The sequence below is a fragment of the Scyliorhinus canicula genome, chromosome 23 (genome assembly GCF_902713615.1).
Source record: "Scyliorhinus canicula chromosome 23, sScyCan1.1, whole genome shotgun sequence".
Taxonomy (NCBI): Eukaryota; Metazoa; Chordata; class Chondrichthyes; order Carcharhiniformes; family Scyliorhinidae; genus Scyliorhinus; species Scyliorhinus canicula.
Window position 1 is genome coordinate 27,309,519 of NC_052168.1, and position 27,957 is coordinate 27,337,475.

Here is a 27,957-nt window from a genome sequence, read left to right on the forward strand (position 1 = left end):
GGGTCACTGTCTGTGCGGAGTCTGCACGGTCTCCCCGTGCCTGCGAGGGTTTCCTCCGGGTGCTCCGGTTTCTCCTCCCACAGTCCTGAAAGACGTGCTTGTTAGGTGAATTGGACATTCTGAATTCTCTGTGTATTCGAACAGGTGCCGGAATGTGGCAACTAGGGGCTTTTTGCTGTACCTTCATTGCAGTGTTAATCTAAACCTACTTGTGACAATAAAGATTATTATTATTAGGAGAGAAAGTACAATGAAGCCAAAAAAGGGTGGGCTCACTGCTGTCTCGCGGCGCCGAGGTCCCAGGCTCGATCCTGACTCTGGGCCACTGTCCATGTGGAGTTTGCATATTCTCCCCGTGTTTGCATGGGTTTCTCCCCCACAACCCAAAGGTAGTTAGATTGGCCATGTTAAATTGCCCTTAATTGGAAAAAATGAATTGGGTACTCTAAATTTACAAAAAGAAAAAGGGTGGGCTCAACAGACATCAGGGTAATAAAACAAATGACAACCAGGCTGAATATAAAAACCTCTGCCGGGAAGTGAAGATCAAAAGAAATGAAAGGCAAAGAGAGCCTGGCAGCTAACATAAAAGGGGATTCAAATGTTCTATCGGCATATAAATAGCAGAAGAGCACTTAGAGGAAGGTGGGGCCAAAATGGGAGGCAGAAGACATGGCTGAGGAATTAAATGTGTACTTTGCATCTGTCTTTACCAAGGATGACCCAAGATGTTACTGAAACCATAGTGAATAAGGAGGTAGTTGAGACACTGGTACTGATACATCACCAGGACTGGATGAAAAGCATCAGGATATGGGAGAGGGTTGGGGGAAGTGAGAAAAATGTGAAAGTGCTGGCCATCGAACATCTTTAGACAGTAAAAGATAGGCAGCTAGTGATTTGAAACAAACCTATTGGACTTTAACCTGGTGTAAAACTTCTTACTGTGCTCACCCCAGTCCAACGCCAGCATCGCCACATCATGTATGTATTTTAAACTAGGGTTATTAAAATAACACAACTGCCACAAATATATAATACATAATTTCTATAATCAACACATTGCTGATAAAAAGATATGCTTTTGAAGCTTTCAGTCTTTCACACATCCGGACAGATGCAAGAATGCCAAATTTCAAAAAGTGCAGCAATTAATAAGGTAAAATCACCATAGTGTCAGATGACCATAGGCTGCCCTCCCCTTTGAGGGGGAGAGCTGACTGGTGGCGATTTAACCTGAGGATCACCACACCTCAGGCTCGGGGCATGGTTGAGAAGAATAACCTCAGCTGGTACAGGAAATAAACCTGTGCTGTTCGCCTCGCTCTGCATCATGAACGAGCTACTGAGCTAAACCGACCCCAGTTTACTTAGAAGACAGAGACGGGCTGATTGGATAGTCAAACATGTAGCAAACATTTAATGCAGAGAACTGTGAAGCAATACATTTTATGAAATCATAGAATTTACAGTGCAGGAGGCCATTCGGCCCATCAAGTCTGGAAAGAGTACCCTACTTAAGCTTACGCCTCCACCCTATCCCTGTAACCCCACCTACCCTTTTTGAACACTAAGGGTAATTTATCATGGCCAATCCGCCTAACCTGCACATCTTTGGACTGTGGGAGGAAACCGGAGCACCCGGAGGAAACCCACGCACACACGGGGAGAACATGCAGACTCCGCACAAAGAGCAACCCAAGCTGGGATTCAAACCTGGGACCCTGGACCTGTGAAGGAACTGTGCCAACCACTATGCTACCGTGCTGTCCATTTTGATAGGAACGGAAACATAAAATAACGATGCATTCTGAAGGGGGATGCAAGATGAGACGGGGCATGGGGGGCTATATGTCCACAAATTATTGAAGAGAAGGGCAGGCTGAGAAAGTGATTCAACCGGGATTTGGGCTCTATAAAATGGGGCTTTAAGAGTAGAAAAAACACGGAAATTAGAGTAAGCTTGACTGGAGTATTCCATAAAGGCTTTAGGAAAGAGTGAGCATAAGATTTAGGAGAATGGCTCCAGGGAGGAGGAATGCCAGTTAAAGGGATACATTGGAGAGGGGGTGGGGGGGGGAGGCTTGTGAGGAAGTGTGAAAAGTCAGGAAGGGTGGACATAATGTGGAAATGCCGGCATTGGACTTAGGCAGACGCAGTAAGAAGCCTTCCAGCACCAGGTTAAAATCCAACAGGTTTGTTTGGAAACACTAGCTTTTGGAGCACAGCTCCTTCATCAGGTGAGTGATGAAAACACTGGAGCCAGAGCAAAGCAGCCCATTCAGCGCCTCGACGGGTTTCCCACGTCACCAATCCCCTGTGGCACTCCGGCCGGCGAAGGGGCGTAACGGGAAAGAGGTCCGGAGGGAACTCGGCCTTGCGCACGCGCGGCTGGGGGCCGGTCGGAGTGTTTCCCAGCTGGCCTACAACTCCCGGCGGCCCTTGCGGCGCCCGCGCAGTGGTGGTGCGGGTGGGAGTGCTACCCAGCTGGCCTGCAACTCCCGGCGGCCCTTGCGCGCAGTGCGCACGCGCGGTGAGCAGGCGCAAGATGGCGGCGGCTCTGTCCAGGGCGCTGAAGCTTCCCGGTAAGTGAGGCCCCAGTCAGCCGGCTGCCACCGGGCAAACAATAACCGGCTCTACTGAATGTTTATTCCCCCAACCACCACCGCCATGCAGATTGAAGTTCACACTCACATTGACCAGCCTTTATTTTCACCTTTCAATAAACACAAAAGGCTTGAGGGGGGGTCACTGCAGGTCTGGCAGCCTCTGTGGGGGGAGAATAGCCTGGAATAAATCATATGGGCTGGATTTCCCCCATCACCATTTCTGTTTGATTTCAGATTTCCAGTGGGTCTGGCAGCCTCTGGTAGAGGGAGAAGCAGCCCTGAAGAAAGCATATGGCCTTGCAGGGAAACATATGGACTCGAAAGGCCAACTCTGTTTTTCTCTCTCCTCGGGTGCTGCCAGACTTGCTGAGCTCCCTTCCCCACCCACCATTTTCTGTTTTCATTTCAAATTTCCAGCATCCGCAATCTTCTGCGTTTAATTTTTTATTTCCTGTTATTTCCACATTAAGAATCGAAGCTATGTAAACCTGTCACACTGTGAATGTTATCCTCCAGCCATCAGTGGCGCACCGGTCTCAGCTGAAGGCCCCCCCCCCCCCCGGTACTGATGGTCAATATGTTTCTGACCTCTGATGGAGCTGTTGATAAGGGGAACTTATGCAATGCAAAAGTCGATATGTAATGGTGGGCAGATGGGAAATAATTTGCAAACTCGTTCTAGACGGGCGCAAGAATCCGAAGCCTGGGAATATTGTGTTGTAATGCAGAGGGGCCACAAGGTCATCTTTGAATTGGGGGGTTAGTATTTGCTAATATTGGAACCTGATACCTTTATTGGGCAAGTCTGGATATTTGAGGCAGCACTCTGCTGTCAGAAAGGATGGCACAGTCGCACAGTGGTTAGCACTGTCGTTTCACAGCACTAGGGACCTGGGTTTGATTCCCAGCTTGGCTCACTGTTTGTGCGGAGTCTGCTCGTTCTCCCCTTGTCTGCGTGGGTTTCCTCCGGGTGCTCTGGTTTCCTCCCACAATCCTGAAAGAAGTGCTTATTGGGTGAATTAGACATTCTGAATTTTGCCTCGGTGTACCGGAACAGGAGTCACAGTGTGGCCACTGGGGGGTTTTCGCAGAAACGTCATTGCAATGTTAATATAAGCTTACTTGTGACACAAATAAAGATTATTATTATTGAGAATCGGTAGAATATCTACAATGCAGAAAGAGGCTATTTGGCCTATTGAGCCTGCACTGACACTCCGAAAGAGAACCCCACCGAGGCCCACTCCCCTGCAACCCCACCAAACCTGCAAATCTTTGGACTCTGGCCGGGAACCCATGTAGGCACCGGGAGAATGAGCAAACTCAACAGTCACCAATACCAGAATCAATCTCGGGTCCCTGGCGCTGTGGCCAGAGGTGCTAACCACTGTATCACCGTGCTGCCAAAATCAGTCTTTAAGGTTTCCAAGATTGGCCCCCTGGCCCCCCGGGGCTGGTTTAGCTCACTCAGCTAAATCGCTGGCTTTTAAAGCAGACCAAGCAGGCCAGCAGCACGGTTCGATTCCCGTACCAGCCTCCCCAGACAGGCGCCGGAATGTGGCGACTAGGGGCTTTTCACAGTAACTTCATTGAAGCCTACTCGTGACAATAAGCGATTTTCATTTTCATTTTCCCCAAAGGAAACCTAGATATCAGGCTTAACTACTACTTGTTAGTTTTTAAAAATATTTTATTGAAGCATTTGCCAGTTTCACGATTTAACGTATTGACATTGCTAAAACAACCGCGCGGGTCGATACACAAAATGCCCCCTAAAATAACAACACACAATAAACTACGTTTCCCACTTCTCCCGCCCTAACCTCAATTACCCGTATACTAAATTCCCTGTCCTTATTTAACATTACCGTGCTTCCTATTCCCCCCCCCTCCTTTCCCTTCCCCCCCCCCCCCCCCCCTTACTGCTGACGTTCAGTTTTTGTTAAAGAAATCGATGACCGGCTGCCAACTCCGGGCGCATCTCTATTGATCCTCTTAAAACAAACTTGATTTTCTCCAGACTGAGAAACCATATCGCTGACCCACGCTCCTGATTCCGGGGGCTCCGAGTCCCTCCATCTCAGCAAGATCCATCTCCGGGCCACCAGGGAGGAGAAGGCCAGAATTGCGGCCTCCCTCCTCCCCTTTGCCCCCGGATCTTCCAACACCCCAAATATTGCTAATTCTGGACCCAAATATTGCTAATTCTGGACCCAAATATTGCTAATTCTGGACCCATATATTGCTAATTCTGGACCCAAATATTGCTAATTCGGGACCCAAATATTGCTAATTCTGGACCCAAATATTGCTAATTCTGGACCCAAATATTGCTAATTCTGGACCCATATATTGCTAATTCTGGAACCAAATATTGCTAATTCTGGACACAGATATGACTAATTCTGGATATTTGGTAGTTGAATAAGTCATGTCTCAGCCAGTTTTAATTCTTGGTTTGTATTGCCTTATGTTAGTTCCGTAGGATTATCTGTGGAATTCCTATACATGGCCTTAGTACCCCAGGGGAATGGTTAATTACAATTTAGGTACTCCAGTGTGACGCTGGAGATATTTGGTAAACATCTGATCAGCTCAGTAAAATCTGCATGTCTCATCAAAAAGCCAGAATCAGAAATAAGTCATTTAGAATAGGGGCTTCCTGTCACCCAAACAGTGAATGTAAGGAGGAAGAGAGTTTTCCTCGTGAGCCAATAGTTCCGAGGGTGAAGAGAGGCCCCCAGTGAGCAAATTGTGAGGGAGAAGAGAGCTCCCCTAGTGGGCCAGTGAAAAAGTACGAAGGAGAAGTCAGCACCCCGACTGAGCCAATGAATAGGTGCGAAGGAGAAGAGAGCATCTCTCGTGGGCAGTAAATATGTGTGCGTGAGAAGAAATCTTTGTGTGCCAATGAATGAGCACAAGGGTGAAGGGAGCTCCCCTAGTTAGCCAATGAATGAGTGTGAGGGAGAAGAGAGCTCCCCCAGTGGGCCAATGAATTAGTGCGAGGGAGAAGAGTGCTCCCCTAGTGGGCAAGTAAATGAGTGCGAGGGAGAAGAGAGCTCCCCCAGTGGGCCAATGAATTAGTGCGAGGGAGAAGAGAGCTCCCCTAGTGGGCAAGTAAATGAGTGCGAGTGAGAAGAGAGCTCCCCTCGTGGGCAAGTAAATGAGTGTGAGTGAGAAGAGAGCTCCCCTAGTGGGCCAATTAATCAGTGCGAGAGAGAAGAGTGCTCCCCTAGTGGGAAAATGACTAGGTGTGAAGGAGAGAGCTCCCCTAGTGGGCCAATGAATAGGTGTGAGGGAGAGAGCTCCCCTAGTGGGGCCAATGAATAGGTGCAAGGGAGAGAGCTCCCCTAGTGGGCCAATGAATAGGTGTGAGGGAGAGAGCTCCCCTAGTGGGCCAATGAATAAGTGCGAGGGAGAGAGCTCCCCTAGTGGGCCAATGAATAGGAGTGAGGGAGAGAGCTCCCCTAGTGGGCCAATGAATAGGTGCGAGGGAGAGAGCTCCCCTAGTGGGGCCAATGAATAGGAGTGAGGGAGAGAGCTCCCCTAGTGGGCCAATGAATAGGAGTGAGGGAGAGAGCTCCCCTAGTGGGCCAATGAATAGGAGTGAGGGAGAGAGCTCCCCTAGTGGGCCAATGAATAGGAGTGAGGGAGAGAGCTCCCCTAGTGGGGCCAATGAATAGGAGTGAGGGAGAGAGCTCCCCTAGTGGGCCAATGAATAGGTGCGAGGGAGAGAGCTCCCCTAGTGGGGCCAATGAATAGGAGTGAGGGAGAGAGCTCCCCTAGTGGGCCAATGAATAGGTGCGAGGGAGAGAGCTCCCCTAGTGGGCCAATGAATCCGTGCGAGGGAGAGAGCTCCCCTAGTGGGCCAATGAATAGGAGTGAGGGAGAGAGCTCCCCTAGTGGGCCAATGAATCCGTGCGAGGTAGAGAGCTCCCCTAGTGGGCCAATGAATAGGAGTGAGGGAGAGAGCTCCCCTAGTGGGCCAATGAATAGGTGCGAGGGAGAGAGCTCCCCTAGTGGGGCCAATGAATAGGAGTGAGGGAGAGAGCTCCCCTAGTGGGCCAATGAATAGGTGCGAGGGAGAGAGCTCCCCTAGTGGGCCAATGAATAGGAGTGAGGGAGAGAGCTCCCCTAGTGGGCCAATGAATAGGTGCGAGGGAGAGAGCTCCCCTAGTGGGCCAATGAATCGGTGCGAGGGAGAGAGCTCCCCTAGTGGGCCAATGAATCGGTGCGAGGGAGAGAGCTCCCCTAGTGGGAAAATGAATAGGTGCGAGGGAGAGAGCTCCCCTAGTGGGCCAATGAATAGGTGTGAGCGAGAACAGAGCTCCCCAAATGGGCCAATGAATAGGTGTGAGTGAGAACAGAGCTCCCCAAATGGGCCAATGAATAGGTGTGTGAGAACAGAGCTCCCCAAATGGGCCAATGAATAGGTGTGAGCGAGAACAGAGCTCCCCAAATGGGCCAGTGAATGAGTGTGAGTGAGAAAAATGTGCCCCTAGTGGATGAGTAACTGAATGCGAGGGAGTGAAAAGTTTCAAAGTGGGCCAATGAATGAGTGCAAAGGAGAAGAGAGTGCCCCATGTGGGCCATGAATGCCATGGGTGACACGATAGCACATTGGTTAGCACTGTTGCTTCACAGCACCAGAGACCTGAATTCGATTCCTGCCCTGGGTCACTGTCCGCGTGGAGTTTGCACATTCTCCCCATGTCTGCATGGGTCCCACCACCACAACCCAAAGATGTGCAGAGTAGGTGGATTGGCCAGGCTAAATTGCCCCTTAATTGGAGCTCACCTGCACTGCTGGCAGCTGCAAGATGGACAAATCTCTCTCGTGCCCAAAACACATGACATCAGCATGCAGGGCACGTGACCTGCTCTCTGCTGCCGCTGCTCCGGTGGGAGGTTTCCATCGTCTGCTGAAAAACTGGCCCTGGACAGTGCGCTAATGTCAGGAGGAGGCGGTCCACCCCGCTGGGCTCCGGGCCTACGTCCTGCACGATCCAGCACGCATGCGTGGGATGGCAGGCAAGCTCCAATGTCCACCGTGGTCGGCATTTCTAAAAGCCGGTCGCGGCTGTTGGGCGTTCGTCCGGTGAGAGGGAACGCTGCGACCCTCCCGAAACATGCCCGCGACCCACTCATGACCCTGAGTTTGAAAATCCCTGCCCTATACAATTGCAGTAAAACATCTGTGTTCTTATTCTCAAATCCTCTCGCTATGAAGGCCAACATACCATTTGCATTCTTTTTCAAAGAGGTGACCAGGTGTGTAGATGAGGGAGATGCATTTGACATAGTCCACTTGGAATTCAGCAAAGCTTTCAATAAGGTGCCACATGGGAGACTGATAGTAAAGGTTAAGAGTCCATGGGATCCAAGAAATTTGGCAAATTGGATCTAGAATTGGCTGAGTGGGAGGAAGCAGAGAGTGATGGCCGAGGGGCGTTTTTCTAACTGGAAACCTGTGTCCAGTGGGGTCCTGCACGGATCAGTGTTGGGGCCCTTGCTGTTTGTAGTTTATAGAAATTATTTAGATATTAATGTTGGAGGATTGATCAGTAAGTTCGTGGATGATATGAAAATTGGTTGGGTGGTAAATAGGAGGATAGCCTCAGATTACAGGAGGATATAGACGGGCTGGTCAGATGGGCTGATCAGTGGCAAATGGAATTCAATCTGGATAAATATGAGGTAATGCACATGGGCCGGACAAACAAGGGAATACATGATAAACGCATGACCCTGATAAGCACCGAGGATCAGGGGGATCTTGCTGTGCATGTACACCAGTCCCTTAAGGTAGCAGAGCAGGTGGAAACAGTGGTTAAGAAGGCAGATGGTATACTTGCCTTTATTAGCCGAGGCACAGAGTTTAAGAGCAGGGAGGTTATGCTGGAACTCTATAAAGCGTTGGTTAGGCCACAGCTAGAGTATTGTGTGCAGTTCTGGAATCCACATTATAGGAGGGATGTGATAGCACTAGAGAGGGTGCAGAGGAGATTTACCAGGATGTTGCCTGGGCTGGAGAGTTTTAGCTATGAAGAGAGATTGGATAGACTGGGATTGTTTCCTTGGAGTAGAGGAGACTGAGGTGGGACATGATTGAGATGGATAAGATTCTGAAGGGCACAGATAAGAGTGGACAGGCAGAAACTTTTCCCCTGGGTGGAGGGATCAATGACTGGACAGAGATTTAAGGTAAGGGGCAGGAGGTTTAGAGGGGATGTGAGGAAAAATCTTTTCACCCAGAGGGTGGTGGGAGTCTGTAACTTGCTGCCGAAAAGGGTGGTTGTGGTAAAGCCCCTCATAACATTTATGAAGTATTTAGATGTGCATTTGTGATGCCAAGGCATTTGGGCCAAGTGCTGTGAGATGTGATTAGAATACTATGGTGGGTGTTTTTGACTAGTGCAGATGCGAAGGCCGAAGGGTGTCTTCTGTGCTGAAGACCTCTGTGACAACTCTTGGGATTACCGTACCATTCAAAAGGGAAGAAGATAAGTACTCGGAAGAGAGAAAGCTCCAACGGTGTGAGTAAAGAGTTGGGGAATGGGACTAACCAGGTTTAAAAGGGCCGAGCAGACTCGAGGGGCTGAATTGCCTCTTTCTGCATTGACCCGTTGCACCACAAGAGTTCTCCAATTGCATGCAGTGGACTTTGGAAGATCCCTAGGAGAAAGTCACATGTTCTAACTTGTCAGCTAGGAATGAGGGGAGGGGGGGGGGGGGGGGACTGAAATAATCAAAAATCGTGTTCTAATAAGGTAGGAGCAGGAGTAAGCCATTCGGCCCCTTGGGACTGCTCTGCCTTCAATAACACCATGGCTGATCTGATTGTAACCTCAACCCCACATTCCCGCCCATCCCGATAACCTTTCACCCCCTTGTTAATCAAGAATCTAACTAACTCAGCCTTAAAATTATTCAGCGGTTCTGCTTCCACTGTCTTTTCCCCCTCTTAAGTGGGCAACCCCTTATTTTTTTTTATAAATTTAGAGTACCCAATTATTTTTTCCAATTAAGGGGCAATTTAGCATGGCCAATCCACCTACCCTGCACATTTTTGGGTTGTGGGGGTGAAACCCACGCAAACACAGGGAGAATGTGCAAACTCCACACAGACAGTGACCCAGAGCCGGGATCGAACCTGGGACCTCAGCGCCGTGAGGCGGTTGTGCTAACCACTTGGCCATCGTGCTGCCCTGGCAACCCCTTATTTTTAAACAGTGACCCCGATTCTCGGACAAGAGAAAATATCCTCTCCACACCCATCCTGTCAACACCCTTCATTTTCCATTAAGTCAGCTCTTGCTCTTCTAAACTCCATTTGCAGCAAGTCTAACCTCTCCAACCTTCCCTCATAAAGCAACCAGCCCAACCTGGTATTGGTCTGGTAAACTCTCCCTGAACTTCTTTCAATGCATTTACATCTTTTCTTAAATAAGGGAACCAATACTGTGCACAATTATCCTGAAGTAGCCTCACCAATGTCCTGTGCAACTGAAGCATAACTTCCTTACTTTAGTAATCAATTCCCATCACAATTAACGATAGCATTCCATTAGCTTTCCAAATAAATGGCTGTACATGTTTACTAGCCTTTTGTGATTCATGCACGAAATAATCAAAAATCGTGTTCTAATAAGGTAGGAGCAGGAGCAGGGATCATGCACGAGGACACCCAGATCCTTCTACACCTCCGAGCTCTGCAACCTCTCATCATTTCGATAATAAGCTTCTTAAAATTTCTTCCAGCCAAAAGGGAAAATTTCACATTTTCCCACATCATACTCTATTCGCCAGATTTTTTCCCACTCACTTAACCTAGCCAGGGTCCCAGGTTCAATTCCAGCTTGGGTCACTGTCTGTGTGGAGTCTGCACGTTCTCCCCGTGTCTGCGTGGCTTTCCTCCGGGTGCTCCGGTTTCCTCCCACAAGTCCCGAAAGACGTGCTTGTTGGGTGAATTCGATGTTCTGAATTCTCCCTCAATGTACCGGAACAGACGTCAGAGTGTAGCGACTAGGGGATTTTCACAGTAACTTAATTCCAGGGATCATTCTTCTTTTTTTTAAAATTTAGATTACCCAATTATTTTTTCCAATTAAGGGGCAATTTAGCGTGGCCAATCTACCTACTCTGCACATTTTTGGGTTGTGGGGGCGAAACCCACGCAGACACGGGGAGAACGTGCAAACTCCACACTCCAGGGATCATTCTTGTGAACCTCCTCTGGACCCTGTGTTGGCCTTGGAAGTGGTCCAGAGGAGGTTCACAAGAATGATCCCTGGAATGAAGAGCTTATCGTATGAGGAACAATTGAGGACTCTGGGTCTGTACTTGTTGGAGTTTGAAGGATGGGGGGGGGATCTTAGAGAAACTTATAGGATACTGCGAGGCCTGGATAGCGTGGATGTGGAGAAGATGTTTCCACTTGTAGGAAAAACTAGAAGCAGAGGACACCATCTCAGACTAAAGGGATGATCCTTTAAAACTGAGATGAGGAGGAGTTTCTTCAGCCAGAGGGTGGTGAATCTGTGGAATTCTTTGCTGCAGAAGGCTGTGGAGTCCAAATCGAGGTTCTTGATCAATAAGGGGTTCCGGGGTTATGGAGAGAAGGCAGGAGAATGGAGATGAGAAAAATATCTGTCATGATTGAATGGCGGAGCAGATTCGATGGACCGAGTGGCCTAATTCTGCTAATGTCATATGGTTTTATGGTCATTGCTGTGTTAATGTAAGCCTACTTGTGACAATAATAAAGATTATTATTATCGATGATTCTTCCTTACGTCCTCTTCACAATTTACTTTCCTACCTATCTTTGTGTCGTCAGCAAATTTAACAAAAATATCTTCAGTCCCTTCATCCAAATCATTTATTTAAATTGTTAAAATTGTAAAGTTTTTACAGGTGAGCAGAGTGTTGGTGAGCATTATTTTCTGCAATCTTCATTTTCCAGGGAAAAAGATTCACGATCTGGGAGAGTATGACCCACTCCGGCAGGCTGACAGTGATGATAGCGAGGACGATGGCAATCTCCGCTACCATAAGAATGGAAATCTCCAGACCGAGGCTAGCATTGAGGCCACGTTTGACGGAGACGTGGACGCCGCAGTCGAAATGCGCGCTCTGAAGGTGAAGCAACGGCGGCTGGATGAAACCAGCTCCACAGAGGTCCGAGCAACCGAGGTGTCGGATGAGTGCACCATGAAAACCAGAAGGTCTCTCGTCCCTTGCATGCGGACAGCTGCCTTCCTCCTCAGCCTTGCTTTCTCCATGGTCCTCGTCCTTATCTGTGCTTTCTTCACCCAGTGCCCAGGGAGCCAGCCGCTGATGACCTCATGGAACCGAAGCCTGGGCCAAACCGCTGGTGAGCGGTGCTGGGAGCACGGAAATGCGATGGTGGCCGTATTTTGTTTATTAGAGTGGGATGGGGGGAGAACGACACCTCGCTGTCCCAGTGCATTGCTGATAATCCTGCCCAGGGTGAACTGCTGACCTTTGCCCTGCCATATTTGGGAGGTGCTGAGTGGAGATCGGGCAGGCCCACGCACAAAGAAAGCTGAACATCTCCAGCTGCTCTTCAGCAACATTTATTTAAATTTAGAGTACCCAATTTTTTTTTCCCCAATGAAGGGGCGATGTAGCATGAACAATCCACCTACCCTGCACATCTTTGGGTTGTGGGGGTGAGACCCACACAGACACGTGGAGAATGTGCAAACTCCACACGGACAGGGACCCGGGGCCGGGATCGAACCTGGGTCCTCGCCGCCGTGAGGCAGCAGTGCTAACCACTGCGCCGCCGTGCCACCCTGCTCTTCATCACCTTTGCAAATCTTCATTGTCTGAGGTCAGACCACAATCCTGTAAAGTGGGAATGGCATATGGCCAGAAAGATTCACCAGAGAGAATGGAAAATACACCGCAATTGTGAACAAATAGCACTTCTTCCTTCTACTTCTATTAATTTTTCCTCCCTTTTCTTCCCACTTTCATGGACCCAGTGTTTTAATGGGATATCACCCCCTCCGCCACTTCTGCCAATGCCACCCTGTCATCAGATGAGAGGAGATCAGGAGGAAGGACTGGGAGTAGAGGCTCTGTAATTTATCAGTCCTCCCGAAAATGAAGTGCCCAGAACTCGATGTGTCCTGATGAGACTGTACAGACGAGATAGAAATGTAGTGATTAACAAGATATTTTTTGCAGTGCACCCTCCCTGCAAGTCAGACAGTCAAACTCTTTTGTCACACCTAAACCTCATACACTCTCATCACTCAGGCGAGGAGCCGCACATCAGATATATCAAAGTTAGAAATAAACAGGCATAGAAATGGAAAGTCCTGGATTCCGTTGAATGACGGACCTTTTAACCAGCACCTCAATGGCCACAAAAAAAATACAATGTGGAGTGTCACAACCCCTTAGGCTAGTGCGTGGTCAATCTCAGCCCCACTTAACCCAGAGTCACAACACAAGTGCAATTAGATTTTATTTTAAGATAAAGGACCTTGACTGAGCCCAATAAAATGCAGCCACCAGGTTTGTAAATTAAACACTAATAACCTTTTATTATTTAACAGTAATATAATTAAGCTGACAAAAATGTAGATGACTACCATATACCCTTTCCCAACCTCTCTCTTCCAACCCCCCCCCCCCCACAGACACAGACAACATAAAGGGAAAGAGTGGTGGAGAGGGAAGAAAATGATGATAAAATAAAAGGGATAAAGGTTCTGCGATGCACTAGGATGGCTTCCAGTTAGTATCTTTCAGGAGTTCAAGCTTTCGTTTTGATACTACCTCCTTCATTGGGAGGGTGGAGTTAATGAGAGACCGGGGGAAACATGAGGGAGGGCGAGACTCGGGAGAAACATCAGAGATGAAAGGGCTATTGGGACCAAGGCAAGCATATGCAGTTTGGGGCGCAAATTAGCCATGATCTCATGGAATGGTGGAATAGGATCCAGGGGCTGTGGCCTACTTAACTGTTCCAATGGAGCCAGCAGAGTCACTGAGAAACTTGGGAGGCACCAGGAAGAGAGTCCTGCCTGCTGCCTGCTCAAATTTTGAACCACACCAATATCAACCCTCCAATCTTTTGAATTGTAAGATCTCCCTCTCTCTCATCCAGAAGGACTGTACCTGTAGCAGGTGACTGAGAGGTGGTCACCGTTACGTAAGAACAAGGGATTTGTATAAACTGGCGGAAAAGCCCAAAAGATTTAACCATTTTTAAATAAATCAGCCCCATGGGCCAAGAGGCCTTTGCTCATTCTAGGCTCTTTGCTATGTTACTGTGTCTCTCCAACAATCCTTCCTATTTATCCCAGGCTTCTTTCCTTCCCACAGGTTTCCCTCCTGTGATAACCCTTTGGGATGTCAATGATGATCAAGTTTCTGATGTGATTGTTTCGTTCAGTTCCACTGGGAAAACACGGGGCCAGAGAGGAGGCCTCCGACTACAAGGTAATGTAGGGCCGGATGGAGCATTTGCTGCAGGTCTGGCAGCATCCGGACATTGCAGAACATTCACCTTCACTCAATCAATTCAAATGACTTCACCATTTATAACATGCACTGGACATAATAACCTTGTAAAGCAGCAAACACCGTACCAGGCCGGGGCCCAAAGCCAACACAATCCTACATTTTAATCCATTCTTTTCCTGAGGGCTCGTTCCTGCTGGGTTACAGATGTGAATACTCTGGTTTCAGCTTTCTCCAAGGAATATTCCAGGTGTGCCTTCCAGTATTTCAAAGACTCCAATCCCTCCCGGTGTGTCTCCCAGTGATCTCCCACTAGTTTGCTCAGAAAGGCAATGTAACCAACTAAATACTGCGAAGACCGAGCCATTGTCTTAGGTCCGTGCAACAATCTCTTGTTCCCCAGCTATCATTTCCATCATTGGCAAGCAACAGCGTGAAGCTGAGCTGGACCATTTGCTCCATTGCTGTTCTGCTTGACCCATAAGATCACCTACTTCTACTTCTGTAACATTGCTCAACTGCACCCTAGCCTCAGCTCAGCCACTCCTCAAACCCTCATCCGTGCATTCATTGCCTCGAGACTTGGCTGCTCCAGTGGTCTCCTGCCTGGCTTTCCATCTTCCAACCGACTTAAACCTGCGTTCACCCAAAACCCGAGTGCCCATATCCTAACTCGCACCAAGTCTTATTCACCCATCACCCCAAGCTTACTTTGGCTATTGTCGGACGATGCCCAGCAGTAGTGGAAGAAGGATTTATTAAACTATGTACAATCTCTGCCCACGGCAGTACCTCTCTCCCAATCCAGCCCTTGGTTGGAACAACCAACAACTGCGGCCCCTTCTTGGGCCGGCTTTTGTGCTTTTAACGAGCTCCAGCTGGGTGGAGTCCGCCCCTGACCTGGGAAACCCGTCGTCCACGAGTCCCATGGGCGATCAGTGGTTTTCCCCATGGTTCTTGGGGGTTATGACAGATTCAATTTTAAAATTGTCACCTCAGTTTACAAATCTCTCCCCGGTGTTCCCTTTTCTGTAATCTCCAGCAGCCATACAAGACCTCAGGGTGTCTGCGCTCCTCCAGTTCTGCCCTCATGCACATCCCCAATTTTAATTGCTCTCATTGGTGGATGTTCCTCCAGCAGACTAAGCCCCTACGCTTTGGAACTCCCTCCCTCAAACCTAAAAACACTTGTCTCTCTACCCCTCTCTTCCCCTTAGAGGCCATATCTTTGACAAAGCTTTACATCATCTATACTGTTATCTCCCTCTGCGGCGGTTGTACTGATGATGTTCTTGTGAAGTACCTTGGGCATTTAGCTACATAAAGGCATTAGATAAACGTAAGTTGTTGTTGCAAAGGCACACGTTACTGGGATTCGTTTAATGACCATGTCGCAAATGGAGTGTTGGCCTTTATTTCCAAGGGAATGGAATACAAAAATAGGGACGTTCTGCGAAAACTATACAAGGCATCAGTTAGACCACACCTGGAATACTGTGAACCGATTGGTCCCCTTATCTAAGGGGAGGCAGCCCAGAGAAGGTTCACAAGGTCGATCCTGGGTATGGGGATGAGGAAAGGTTGGGTAGGTTGGGTCTGTGCTCATTGAAGTTTAGAAGGATGAGAGGCGGCCTTATTGAGACATATCGGATTCTTAGGGGGTTTGACAGGGTCGATGCTGAGAGGTTGGTTTCCCCTTGTGGGAGTGACTGGGACCAGAGGGCATAATCTCAGAGTAAGGTGTTGTCCATTTAAGACAGGGATGAAGAGGAATTTCTTCTCTCGGAGGGAAGTGAATCTGGAATTCTTTACCGCAGAGAGCTGTAGAGGCTCGGTTGCATGTTCAAGGCTGAGATAGACAATGTTTTAATCAGTAAGGGAATCAAGGCTGAAGGGGAAAAGGTGGGAAAGTGGAGTTGAGGACTATATCAGATGAGCCATGATCTCATTGAATGGCGGAGAAGATTCGATGGGGCCTATTTCTGCTCCTACGCCTTATGGCAGGGGTGGGCAAACTACGGCCCGCGGGCCGCATGCGGCCCGCCAAAGGTATTTCTGCGGCCCACCAAGTCATTAAAAAAAAAAATTTTAAAAAATAAAAATAAAAAAAAAAAAAATTTTTTTTTAAGGTTACTGGGGGGGGGGGGGGGGGGGGGGGGGGGGGGGGCCTGTTGGGTTACTTACTGGTATAGGGTGGATACGTTGACTTGAGTAGGGTGATCATTGCTCGGCACAACGTCGAGGGCCGAAGGGCCTGTTCTGTGCTGTATTGTTCTATGTTCTATATGAGGCGCCCAGAAGCATAACCGGGTGAAGTAATTATTTTACTTAATATACTATGCGGCCCTTTGTGAATTGTGAATTTCTGAATGTGGCCCTTGCACGGAAAAGTTTGCCCACCCCTGCCTTATGGTCTTATGACCAATTGACCAGTTAAAATCACGTCTTCTGTAAGCTGAAGACTGAACTGGGATTAGTAAGACAACAATAAGGCGACATGACTTGTGAAGGACTTAGTTGTGCCGAAAGGTCAAAAGCAGTGGAAGGCCCCTCGTGACCTATAAAGGCAGGACAAATCAGCAAAATATACACATTGAAATATACATAGATACATAGAATTTACAGTGCAGAAGGAGGCCATTCGGCCCATCGAGTCTGCACCGGCTCTTGGAAAGAGCACCCTACCCAAGTTCAACACCCCCACCCTATCCCCATAACCCAGTAACCCCACCCAACACTAAGGGCAATTTTGGACACTAAGGGCAATTTATCACGGCCAATCCACCTAACCTGCACATCTTTGGACTGTGGGAGGAAACCGGAGGACCCGGAGGAAACCCACGCACACACGGGGAGGATGTGCAGACTCGCCACAGACAGTGACCCAAGCCGGATTCGAACCTGGGACCCTGGAGCCATGAAGCAATTGTGCTATCCACAATGCTACCGTGCTGCCCATCAGTAGGGTAAAACTAACCTGTCTCACGACGGTCTAAGGAATCAAAAGAATCTTCTTTCCATGAAAAGAGTTAAATGTTTGGAATAATTTTTTAAAAATTCTTAATCGTTCTTGGGATGTGAGCGTTGTGCCCGAACCAGCTTTTATTGTCCGTCCCTAATTGCCCTTGCAAAGTTGTCAGTGAACCCTCCACTAATTGAGACCAGCTTCCAGAGGAGCTCTGACAGAGAATGACACCCGGCTGGTAATAGGAGCTGAGCAGGGATCTGTCTGTGCGCTGAGACACCTGACACAAATCTCAGGGCGCAGTAGGCAAGCATCCAGGTTTCCCACTCACGATGGCTCCCGCTGGATAATAATAATAATCTTTATTGTCACAGGTAGGCTTACATTAACACTGCAATGATGTTACTGTGATAGGCCACTAGTTGCCACACTCCGGCGCCTGTTCGGGTACACTGAGGGAGAATTCAGAATATCCAATTCACCTAACAAGCGCGTCTTTCGGGACTTGTGGGAGGAAACCGGAGGAAACCCACACAGACACAGTGAGAACATGCAGACTCCGCACAGACAGTGACCCAAGCTGGGAATCAAACCTGTGCCCTTCCCCTGAGGAACAGCAACCTGTGAGCGCTTGTTATGCAGGCTGACACCTGATCAATGGCAATTCGGAGGAGAGGGACAGGCAGTGAGGGTGGGCTAGAGATGTTGGGAAGCTGGCTGAACAGTAGACCATGTAAATGACGGGGGGCCTGGTAGCTGGGGAAGCTGACGATATGGTTGAACGTTGGATTCATTGACTTCCCTTTGCTCTTCATGCAGCGACACTGAAACTTCACGTCTCGGTGGCAGTGTTATCTGGGGTTGATGGCAGCGTTCTGTGGACATCCCCAGCCCCGGAGCGACTGAAGTTCATCCAGTGCGGGATCGGCTACGTGGATGGAGGGCCTGGTTCTGTCTGCCTACTGGTTGGAATCAATCACATGTTAAAGGCCGTTAACAGCAGCTCGGGTACGCAGACCCTCAGCAGTCCCACCCCCAGCACCTCTCCTCAAAACCATTGGATATCTCTGTATCATAACAGGCTTCCATCAGGGTGAGGCGGGATGTGCAATTTACCAGCACACAGCTGACAGAGTCCGGGGAAAAGTGTTATTTGTTTATTTTTTAACTTTGAGAATACCCAATCAAGGGGCAATTTAATGTGGCCAATCAACCTACAGTGCACATCTTTAGGATTGTGGGGGTCAGACCGATGCAGGCACGGAGAATGTGCAAACTCCACACGGACAGTGACCAGGGGCCGGAATGGAATCCGGGTCCTCAGCGCCATGAGGCAGCAGAGCTAACCACAGTGCCACCGTGTTGCCCTGAGCATAGTTATTGACCGCAGTTTGCTATGTCTCTGTGCCAGGATACTGCGTACAGAGCTCTCTCTCTGTGACAGGACCCTGTGTACAGAGCTCTCTCTCTGTGCCAGGACCCTGTGTACAGAGCTCTCTCTATGTGACAGGACACTGTGAACAGAGCTCTCTCTCTGTGACAGGACACTGTACAGAGCTCTCTCTCTGTGACAGGACCCTGTGTACAGAGCTCTCTCTGTGACAGGACTGTGTACAGAGCTCTCTCTCTGTGACAGGACCCTGTGTACAGAGCTCTCTCTCTGTGACAGGACCCTGTGTACAGAGCTCTCTCTCTGTGACAGGACCCTGTGTACAGAGCTCTCTCTCTGTGACAGGACACTGTGTACAGAGCTCTCTCTCTGTGACAGGGCCCTGTGTACAGAGCTCTCTCTCTGTAACAGGACCCTGTGTACAGAGCTCTCTCTCTGTGACAGGACCCTGTGAACAGAGCTCTCTCTGTGACAGGACCCTGTGTACAGAGCTCTCTCTCTGTGACAGGACCCTGTGTACAGAGCTCTCTCTCTGTGACAGGACACTGTGAACAGAGCTCTCTCTCTGACAGGACACTGTGTACAGAGCTCTCTCTCTCTGACAGGACACTGTGTACAGAGCTCTCTCTCTCTGACAGGACCCTGTGTACAGAGCTCTCTCTCTGTGACAGGACACTGTGTTAGGGGGCAACAGAAAGCTATTAAAAAAGCTATAAAGAAGAGTAAGATAGAGTATGAGAGTAAACTTGCTCAGAATATAAAAACAGACAGTAAAAGTTTTTACAAATATATAAGACAAAAAAGAGTGGCTAAGGTAAATATTGGTCCTTTAGAGGATGAGAAGGGAGTTTTAATAATGGGAAATGAGGAAATGGCTGAGGAACTGAACAGGTTTTTTGGGTCGGTCTTCACAGTGGAAGACACAAATAACATGCCAGCGACTGATAGAAATGAGGCTATGACAGGTAAGGACCTTGAGAGGATTGTTATCACTAAGGAGGGAGTGATGGGCAAGCTAATGGGGCTAAAGGTAGACAAGTCTCCTGGCCCTGATGGAATGCATCCCAGAGTGCTAAAAGAGATGGCTAGGGAAATTGCAGATGCACTAGTGATAATTTACCGAAATTCACTAGACTCTGGGGTGGTCCCGGTGGATTGGAAATTAGCAAACGTGACGCCACTGTTTAAAAAAGGAGGTAGGCAGAAAGCAGGAAATTATAGGCCAGTGAGCTTAACTTCGGTAGTAGGGAAGATGCTGGAATCTATCATCAAGGAAGAAATTGCGAGGCATCTGGATAGAAATTGTCCCATTGGACAGACGCAGCATGGGTTCGTAAAAGGCAGGTCATGCCTAACTAATTTAGTGGAATTTTTTGAGGACATTACCAGTGCGGTAGATAACGGGGAGCCGATGGATGTGGTATATCTGGATTTCCAGAAAGCCTTTGACAAGGTGCCACACAAAAGGTTGCTGCATAAGATAAAGATGCATGGCATTAAGGGTAAAGTAGCATAGATAGAGGATTGGTTAATTAATAGAAAGCAAAGAGTTGGGATAAATGGGTGTTTCTCTGGTTGGCAATCAGTAGCTAGTGGTGTCCCTCAGGGATCCGTGTTGGGCCCACAATTGTTTACAATTTCCATAGATGATTTGGAGTTGGGGACCAAGGGCAATGTGTCCAAGTTTGCAGATGACACTAAGATGAGTGGTAAAGCGAAAAGTGCAGAGGATACTGGAAGTCTGCAGAGGGATTTGGATAGGTTAAGTGAATGGGCTAGGGTCTGGCAGATGGAATACAATGTTGACAAATGTGAGGTTATCCATTTTGGTAGGAATAACAGCAAACGGGATTATTATTTAAACGATAAAATATTAAAGCATGCCGCTGTTCAGAAAGACTTGGGTGTGCTAGTGCATGAGTCACAGAAGGTTTGTTTACAAGTGCAACAGGTGATTAAGAAGGCAAATGGAATTTTGTCCTTCATTGCTAGAGGGATGGAGTTTAAGGCTAGGGAGGTTATGTTGCAATTGTATAAGGTGTTAGTGCGGCCACACCTGGAGTATTGTGTTCAGTTTTGGTCTCCTTACTTGAGAAAGGACGTACTGGCACTGGAGGGTGTGCAGAGGAGATTCACTAGGTTAATCCCAGAACTGAAGGGGTTGGATTATGAGGAGAGGTTGAGTAGACTGGGACTGTACTCATTGGAATTTAGAAGGATGAGGGGGGATCTTATAGAAACATTTAAAATTATGAAGGGAATAGATAGGATAGATGCGGGCAGGTTGTTTCCACTGGCGGGTGACAGCAGAACTAGGGGGCATAGCCTCAAAATAAGGGGAAGTAGATTTAGGACTGAGTTTAGGAGGAACTTCTTCACCCAAAGGGTTGTGAATCTATGGAATTCCTTGCCCAGTGAAGCAGTTGAGGCTCCTTCATTACATGTTTTTAAGGTAAAGATAGATAGTTTTTTGAAGAATAAAGGGATTAAGGGTTATGGTGTTCGGGCCGGAAAGTGGAGCTGAGTCCACAAAAGATCAGCCAGGATCTAATTGAATGGCGGAGCAGGCTCGAGGGGCCAGATGGCCGACTCCTGCTCCTAGTTCTTATGTTCTTATGTGTACAGAGCTCTCTCTCTGTGACAGGACCCTGTGTACAGAGCACTGTCTCTGTGACAGGACCCTGTGTACAGAGCTCTCTCTCTGTGACAGGACCCTGTGTACAGAGCTCTCTCTCTGTGACAGGACCCTGTGTACCGAGCTCTCTCTCTGTGACAGGACCCTGTGAACAGAGCTCTCTCTCTGTAACAGGACCCTGTGAACAGAGCTCTCTCTCTGTTACAGGACACTGTGTACAGAGCTCTCTCTCTGTGACAGGACCCTGTGTACAGAGCTCTCTCTCTGTGACAGGACCCTGTGTACAGAGCTCTCTCTCTGTGACAGGACCCTGTGTACAGAGCTCTCTCTCTGTGACAGGACCCTGTGTACAGAGCTCTCTCTCTGTGACAGGACACTGTGTACAGAGCTCTCTCTCTGTGACAGGACACTGTGTACAGAGCTCTCTCTCTGTGACAGGACCCTGTGTACAGAGCTCTCTCTGTGACAGGACCCTGTGTACAGAGCTCTCTCTCTGTGACAGGACTGTGTACAGAGCTCTCTCTCTGTGACAGGACACTGTGTACAGAGCTCTCTCTCTGTAACAGGACCCTGTGTACAGAGCTCTCTCTCTGTGACAGGACACTGTGTACAGAGCTCTCTCTGTGACAGGACCCTGTGTACAGAGCTCTCTCTCTGTGACAGGACCCTGTGTACAGAGCTCTCTCTGTGACAGGACCCTGTATACAGAGCTCTCTCTCTCTGACAGGACTGTGTACAGAGCTCTCTCTCTGTGACAGGACCCTGTGTACAGAGCTCTCTCTGTAACAGGACACTGTGTACAGAGCACTCTCTCTCTGACAGGACTGTGTACAGAGCTCTCTCTCTGTGACAGGTCCCTGTGTACAGAGCTCTCTCTCTCTGACAGGACTGTGTACAGAGCTCTCTCTCTGTGACAGGTCCCTGTGTACAGAGCTCTCTCTCTGTGACAGGACCCTGTGTACAGAGCTCTCTCTGTGACAGGACCCTGTGTACAGAGCTCTCTCTCTGTGACAGGACCCTGTGTACAGAGCTCTCTCTCTGTGACAGGACCCTGTATACAGAGCACTCTCTCTGTGACAGGACACTGTACAGAGCTCTCTCTCTGTGACAGGACCCTGTGTACAGAGCACTCTCTCTGTGACAGGACCCTGTGTACAGAGCTCTCTCTGTGACAGGACCCTGTGTACAGAGCTCTCTCTCTGTGACAGGACCCTGTGTACAGAGCTCTCTCTCTCTGACAGGGCACTGTGTACAGAGCTCTCTCTCTGTGACAGGGCCCTGTGTACAGAGCTCTCTCTCTGTGACAGGACCCTGTATACAGAGCTCTCTCTCTCTGACAGGACTGTGTACAGAGCTCTCTCTCTGTGACAGGACCCTGTGTACAGAGCTCTCTCTGTAACAGGACACTGTGTACAGAGCACTCTCTCTCTGACAGGACTGTGTACAGAGCTCTCTCTCTGTGACAGGTCCCTGTGTACAGAGCTCTCTCTCTCTGACAGGACTGTGTACAGAGCTCTCTCTCTGTGACAGGTCCCTGTGTACAGAGCTCTCTCTCTGTGACAGGACCCTGTGTACAGAGCTCTCTCTGTGACAGGACCCTGTGTACAGAGCTCTCTCTCTGTGACAGGACCCTGTGTACAGAGCTCTCTCTCTGTGACAGGACCCTGTATACAGAGCACTCTCTCTGTGACAGGACACTGTACAGAGCTCTCTCTCTGTGACAGGACCCTGTGTACAGAGCACTCTCTCTGTGACAGGACCCTGTGTACAGAGCTCTCTCTGTGACAGGACCCTGTGTACAGAGCTCTCTCTCTGTGACAGGACCCTGTGTACAGAGCTCTCTCTCTCTGACAGGGCACTGTGTACAGAGCTCTCTCTCTGTGACAGGGCCCTGTGTACAGAGCTCTCTCTCTGTGACAGGACCCTGTGTACAGAGCTCTCTCTCTGTGACAGGACCCTGTGTACAGAGCTCTCTCTCTGTGACAGGACCCTGTATACAGAGCACTCTCTCTGTGACAGGACACTGTACAGAGCTCTCTCTCTCTGACAGGACACTGTGTACAGAGCTCTCTCTCTGTGACAGGACACTGTGTACAGAGCTCTCTCTCTGTGACAGGACTGTGTACAGAGCTCTCTCTCTGTGACAGGACCCTGTGTACAGAGCTCTCTCTCTGTGACAGGACCCTGTGTACAGAGCTCTCTCTCTGTGACAGGACCCTGTATACAGAGCACTCTCTCTGTGACAGGACACTGTACAGAGCTCTCTCTCTCTGACAGGACACTGTGTACAGAGCTCTCTCTCTGTGACAGGACACTGTGTACAGAGCTCTCTCTCTGTGACAGGACTGTGTACAGAGCTCTCTCTCTGTGACAGGACCCTGTGTACAGAGCTCTCTCTCTGTGACAGGTCACTGTGTACAGAGCTCTCTCTCTGTGACAGGTCACTGTGTACAGAGCTCTCTCTCTGTGACAGGACCCTGTGTACAGAGCTCTCTCTCTGTGACAGGTCACTGTGTACAGAGCTCTCTCTCTGTGACAGGACCCTGTGTACAGAGCTCTCTCTGTGACAGGACACTGTGTACAGAGCACTGTCTCTGTGATAGGACCCTGTGTACAGAGCTCTCTCTCTGTGGGAAGTAACCACATTATTAATCATTGTTTTTCAGGAAGTAGCCTGTGGGAAATGAAGAGTGTGTACCGATCCCATCAGACTCCAGCCGCCCCGGCAGTACTCCTCCCTGATATAGACGGTGATGGATTTGCAGACTTCCTGCTAGGGAGCAGACCATCTGTTCTGGTATGAATGATCAAAGCCTTCAATAGGCAAAGCTCCCAGTGGAATAGTCACAGGTTGGCACCTTCCGCAGTGAGGGTGGCAATCGCCCTTTATGCTTAGTGTGTGCCGGCTTGGTTCAGTGGTGCTGCTTTTGCCTCTTTGCGCCAGAGGTTCAATCCTCATCCCAGGATTTGGACACATGGAGTAAATTTGTGAGGATTCTCCTACTGGCTACCTTCACTCTGCAAGCTGGAAATGATCAAGTGAAACCCCTCAGTGGAAAGGTTAACCCTGTGGTCTTTGCTGACAGTCACACACAGTAGTGAAGGTGTGCGTGATTGCCAGAGGTGCCATATTTTGGGTGCAACATTAAGCCTAGTTCTGGGGGACATTAAAGATCGGGTGACGAGGAAGAGCGCAGAGTCCTCAGGCAAACTGAGCCGGCATTCCTCCCTCAAATCAGAAATGAACAGATTAGCTGACAGTCACTTTGGTTGATTGTGAGATCATGCTGAGCACACTTAAGCTGCTCTGTCTCCCACATCACAACAGTGACTGCATTTCAGAATAACCCATTTGATGTCAGACACTTCTGAACATTTAGTAGCGTAGCAGTGATGTATAAATACAGTTTCTTTAGCTGAGGGCTATCCTTGTTGTAACTCCAATGGTGCCATCTCGGGTTGTGAACCCCCCTCCCCATCCTCCCTCAGTTTGTGACTTACCCTTGTGTTGCTAGGTTACAGTGAGAATTAAAGCTGCTGTGTTTACTAATCACCTCCTCTGGCCTTTGCTGATGAGAGCTTTGCACTCACTGTACCTGTTCGGAGGTACACATGCCCTGCCCTCAGCCAGTGCCCCCACGTCACCCTGACCACTGCTGATGAAACAATTGCAGCAGATACTGGTTCGTTTGGCGATGTGTAGGTCATGTCGCATCGATCAAATTACTCCTGTAATGAGCTAGCAAAAGGTGCACTTTCTCCTGAACTCACGCACGTGCGCTCCCCCTCTCTCTCACACACACATGGCTGCAATTTCCTCTTTGCCATTTTTGGTGTTGTGCTCTTGATAACCAGTTGGCAAAGGAAGAATCCGAAGCTAGTCTTACATGGGATAGATTTATTCACAGAGTGAAATGTTATCAGTGTACATCTCCTGACTGCCCTCCATACTTGTGTCAGTCTCTGTTCAAGTAACTGTCCAATTACTGCCCTTCACCGCTTAACTTCAATTGGTACAATTAACATTCTGAAGCCCATTGGTCTGAACGCCACTGCTCTGATAGAATGCCTCCAGAATCATAGACTCCCTACGGTGCAGAAGGAGGCCATTCGGCCCATCGAGTCTCCACCAGTCCTTACTCTGATAGAACACCTTCAGCTCAATCCCCCCCGCCCCATCCCCATAACCCCACCCTACCCAACCTTTTGGGCAATATTAGCATGGCCAATTCACCTAACCTGTGCATCTTTGGACTGTGGGAGAAAACCGGAGCACCCGGAGGAAACCCACGCACACACGGGGAGGACGTGCAGACTCCACACAGTCACCCGACGCCAGAATTGAACCCCGAGTCCCTGGCGCTGTGAGGCAGCCGTGCTAACCATTGTGCCACCATGCCGTCATATATCTGAAAGTAAAGTTTGTTTTCGAATTATCAGTTAATTTTCACTGTACATGACCTGTAGCTGCATAATGGTCAGTTAAATTGGTGTGTGCAAGCTATGTGACTATAGCATCCCTTTAATTAATGCAGGAATGGGCCCCGAATGGTATCTATAGACAGTCTGAGCTGAAACAACTAGTTTCACGTCACCCCTGTCAGCATCAACGGAGCTGAGGTGGAGATAGAACATAGAACAGTACAGCACAGAACAGGCCCTTCGGCCCTCGATGTTGTGCCGAGCAATGATCACCCTACTTAAACCCATGTAACCCGTATACCCGTAACCCAACAATCCACCCATTAACCTTACACTACGGGCAATTTAGCATGGCCAATCCACCTAACCCGCACATCTTTGGGCTGTGGGAGGAAACCGGAGCACCCGGAGGAAACCCACGCACACACGGGGAGGACGTGCAGACTCCACACAGACAGTGACCCAGCCGGGAATCGAACCTGGGACCCTGGAGCTGTGAAGCATTGATGCTAACCACCATGCTACCGTGAGGCCCCAAATGGTTAGCCGTTTCAAATTCCTCGGGGTGCGCATCTCCAAAAATCTGTCCTGGTCCACCCACGTTGATGCTACCGCCAAGAAAGCAGAACAGCGCCTTCACTTCCTCAGGAAACTAAGGAAATTCGGCATGTCCACATTAACCCTCAGCAACTTTTACAGATGCACTATAGAAAGCATCCTATCGGGCTGCATCACAGCCTGGTATGGCAACTGCTCGGCCCAGGACCGCAAGAAACTTCAGAAAGTCGTGAACACCACCCAGTCCATCACACGAACCTGCCTCCCACCCATTGACTCCATCTACACCTCCCGCTGCTGGGGGAAAGCGGGCAGCATAATCAAAGACCCCTCCCACCCGGCTTACTCACTCTTCCAACTTCTCCTATCGGACAGTAGTCTGAGAACACACATGAACAGACTCAAAAACAGCTTCTTCCCAGCTGTTACCAGATTCCTAAACGACCCTCTTATGAACTGACCTCATTAACACTACCACCCCTGTATATTTCACCCGATGCCGGTGTTATCTAGTTACATTGTGTACCTTGAGTTGCCCTATTATGTATTTTCTTTTATTTCCTTTTCTTTTCATGTACTTAATGATCTGTTGAGCTGCTCACAGAAAAATACTTTTCACTGTACCTCGGTACACATGGCAATACACAAATCCAAATCCAACTAGTTTTCTGTCTTTGAGAGTTTTGCAGTGAGCAGCTTGTGTGATTCTCAGCTTGTGTGATTTGTAACCCTTTCAATGCGATCGCAAATGAATGTCCAAATCTTTCTGCGCATTGTTCTAATGAATTGTCTCTATTCCAGACCAGTCGGATTCGTGACATCTCCTTTGTGTTTGTATCAGGAGCAACTGGGACCCTGATTGGTCAGGCGGTTTCTTACAATGTAACTGGTGAAGGCAAGCTGATTGGTCCAAAGGCATATGTGTCTGGCGGAGGGGTGCTGTACGTTATGTTTGGCTACGGTAAGCAGGAGGGGTGCTGTACGTTATGTTTGGCTATGGTAAGCAGGAGGGGTGCTGTACGTTATGTTTGGCTACGGTAAGCGGGAGGGGTGCTGTACGTTATGTTTGGCTATGGTAAGCAGGAGGGGTGCTGTACGTTATGTTTGGCTACGGTAAGCGGGAGGGGTGCTGTACGTTATGTTTGGCTACGGTAAGCGGGAGGGGTGCTGTACGTTATGTTTGGCTATGGTAAGCAGGAGGGGTGCTGTACGTTATGTTTGGCTACGGTAAGCGGGAGGGGTGCTGTACGTTATGTTTGGCTATGGTAAGCAGGAGGGGTGCTGTACGTTATGTTTGGCTACGGTAAGCGGGAGGGGTGCTGTACGTTATGTTTGGCTACGGTAAGCAGGAGGGGTGCTGTACGTTATGTTTGGCTACGGTAAGCGGGAGGGGTGCTGTACGTTATGTTTGGCTACGGTAAGCAGGAGGGGTGCTGTCCGTTATGTTTGGCTACGGTAAGCGGGAGGGGTGCTGTCCGTTATGTTTGGCTACGGTAAGCAGGAGGGGTGCTGTACGTTATGTTTGGCTACGGTAAGCAGGAGGGGTGCTGTCCGTTATGTTTGGCTACGGTAAGCGGGAGGGGTGCTGTCCGTTATGTTTGGCTACGGTAAGCAGGAGGGGTGCTGTACGTTATGTTTGGCTACGGTAAGCGGGAGGGGTGCTGTCCGTTATGTTTGGCTACGGTAAGCAGGAGGGGTGCTGTACGTTATGTTTGGCTACGGTAAGCGGGAGGGGTGCTGTACGTTATGTTTGGCTATGGTAAGCAGGAGGGGTGCTGTACGTTATGTTTGGCTACGGTAAGCAGGAGGGGTGCTGTACGTTATGTTTGGCTACGGTAAGCGGGAGGGGTGCTGTCCGTTATGTTTGGCTACGGTA

At 49.1% G+C, this 27,957-nt stretch overlaps 1 protein-coding gene across 1 annotated transcript in view; it reads left to right on the forward strand.

Moving 5' to 3' along the window:
- The first annotated feature begins 2,507 nt into the window (after nt 1–2,507).
- The window catches only part of fam234b (family with sequence similarity 234 member B), a 101,561-nt gene continuing 76,111 nt past the window's right edge, over nt 2,508–27,957 (forward strand). The window contains exons 1-6 of the mRNA XM_038783983.1: nt 2,508–2,585; nt 11,575–11,985; nt 13,974–14,090; nt 17,896–18,084; nt 23,768–23,898; nt 26,883–27,042. Of these exons, the coding sequence (XP_038639911.1) occupies nt 2,549–2,585; nt 11,575–11,985; nt 13,974–14,090; nt 17,896–18,084; nt 23,768–23,898; nt 26,883–27,042 (1,045 nt within the window). The 5' untranslated portion in view covers nt 2,508–2,548. The remainder of the gene's footprint in view (nt 2,586–11,574; nt 11,986–13,973; nt 14,091–17,895; nt 18,085–23,767; nt 23,899–26,882; nt 27,043–27,957) is intronic.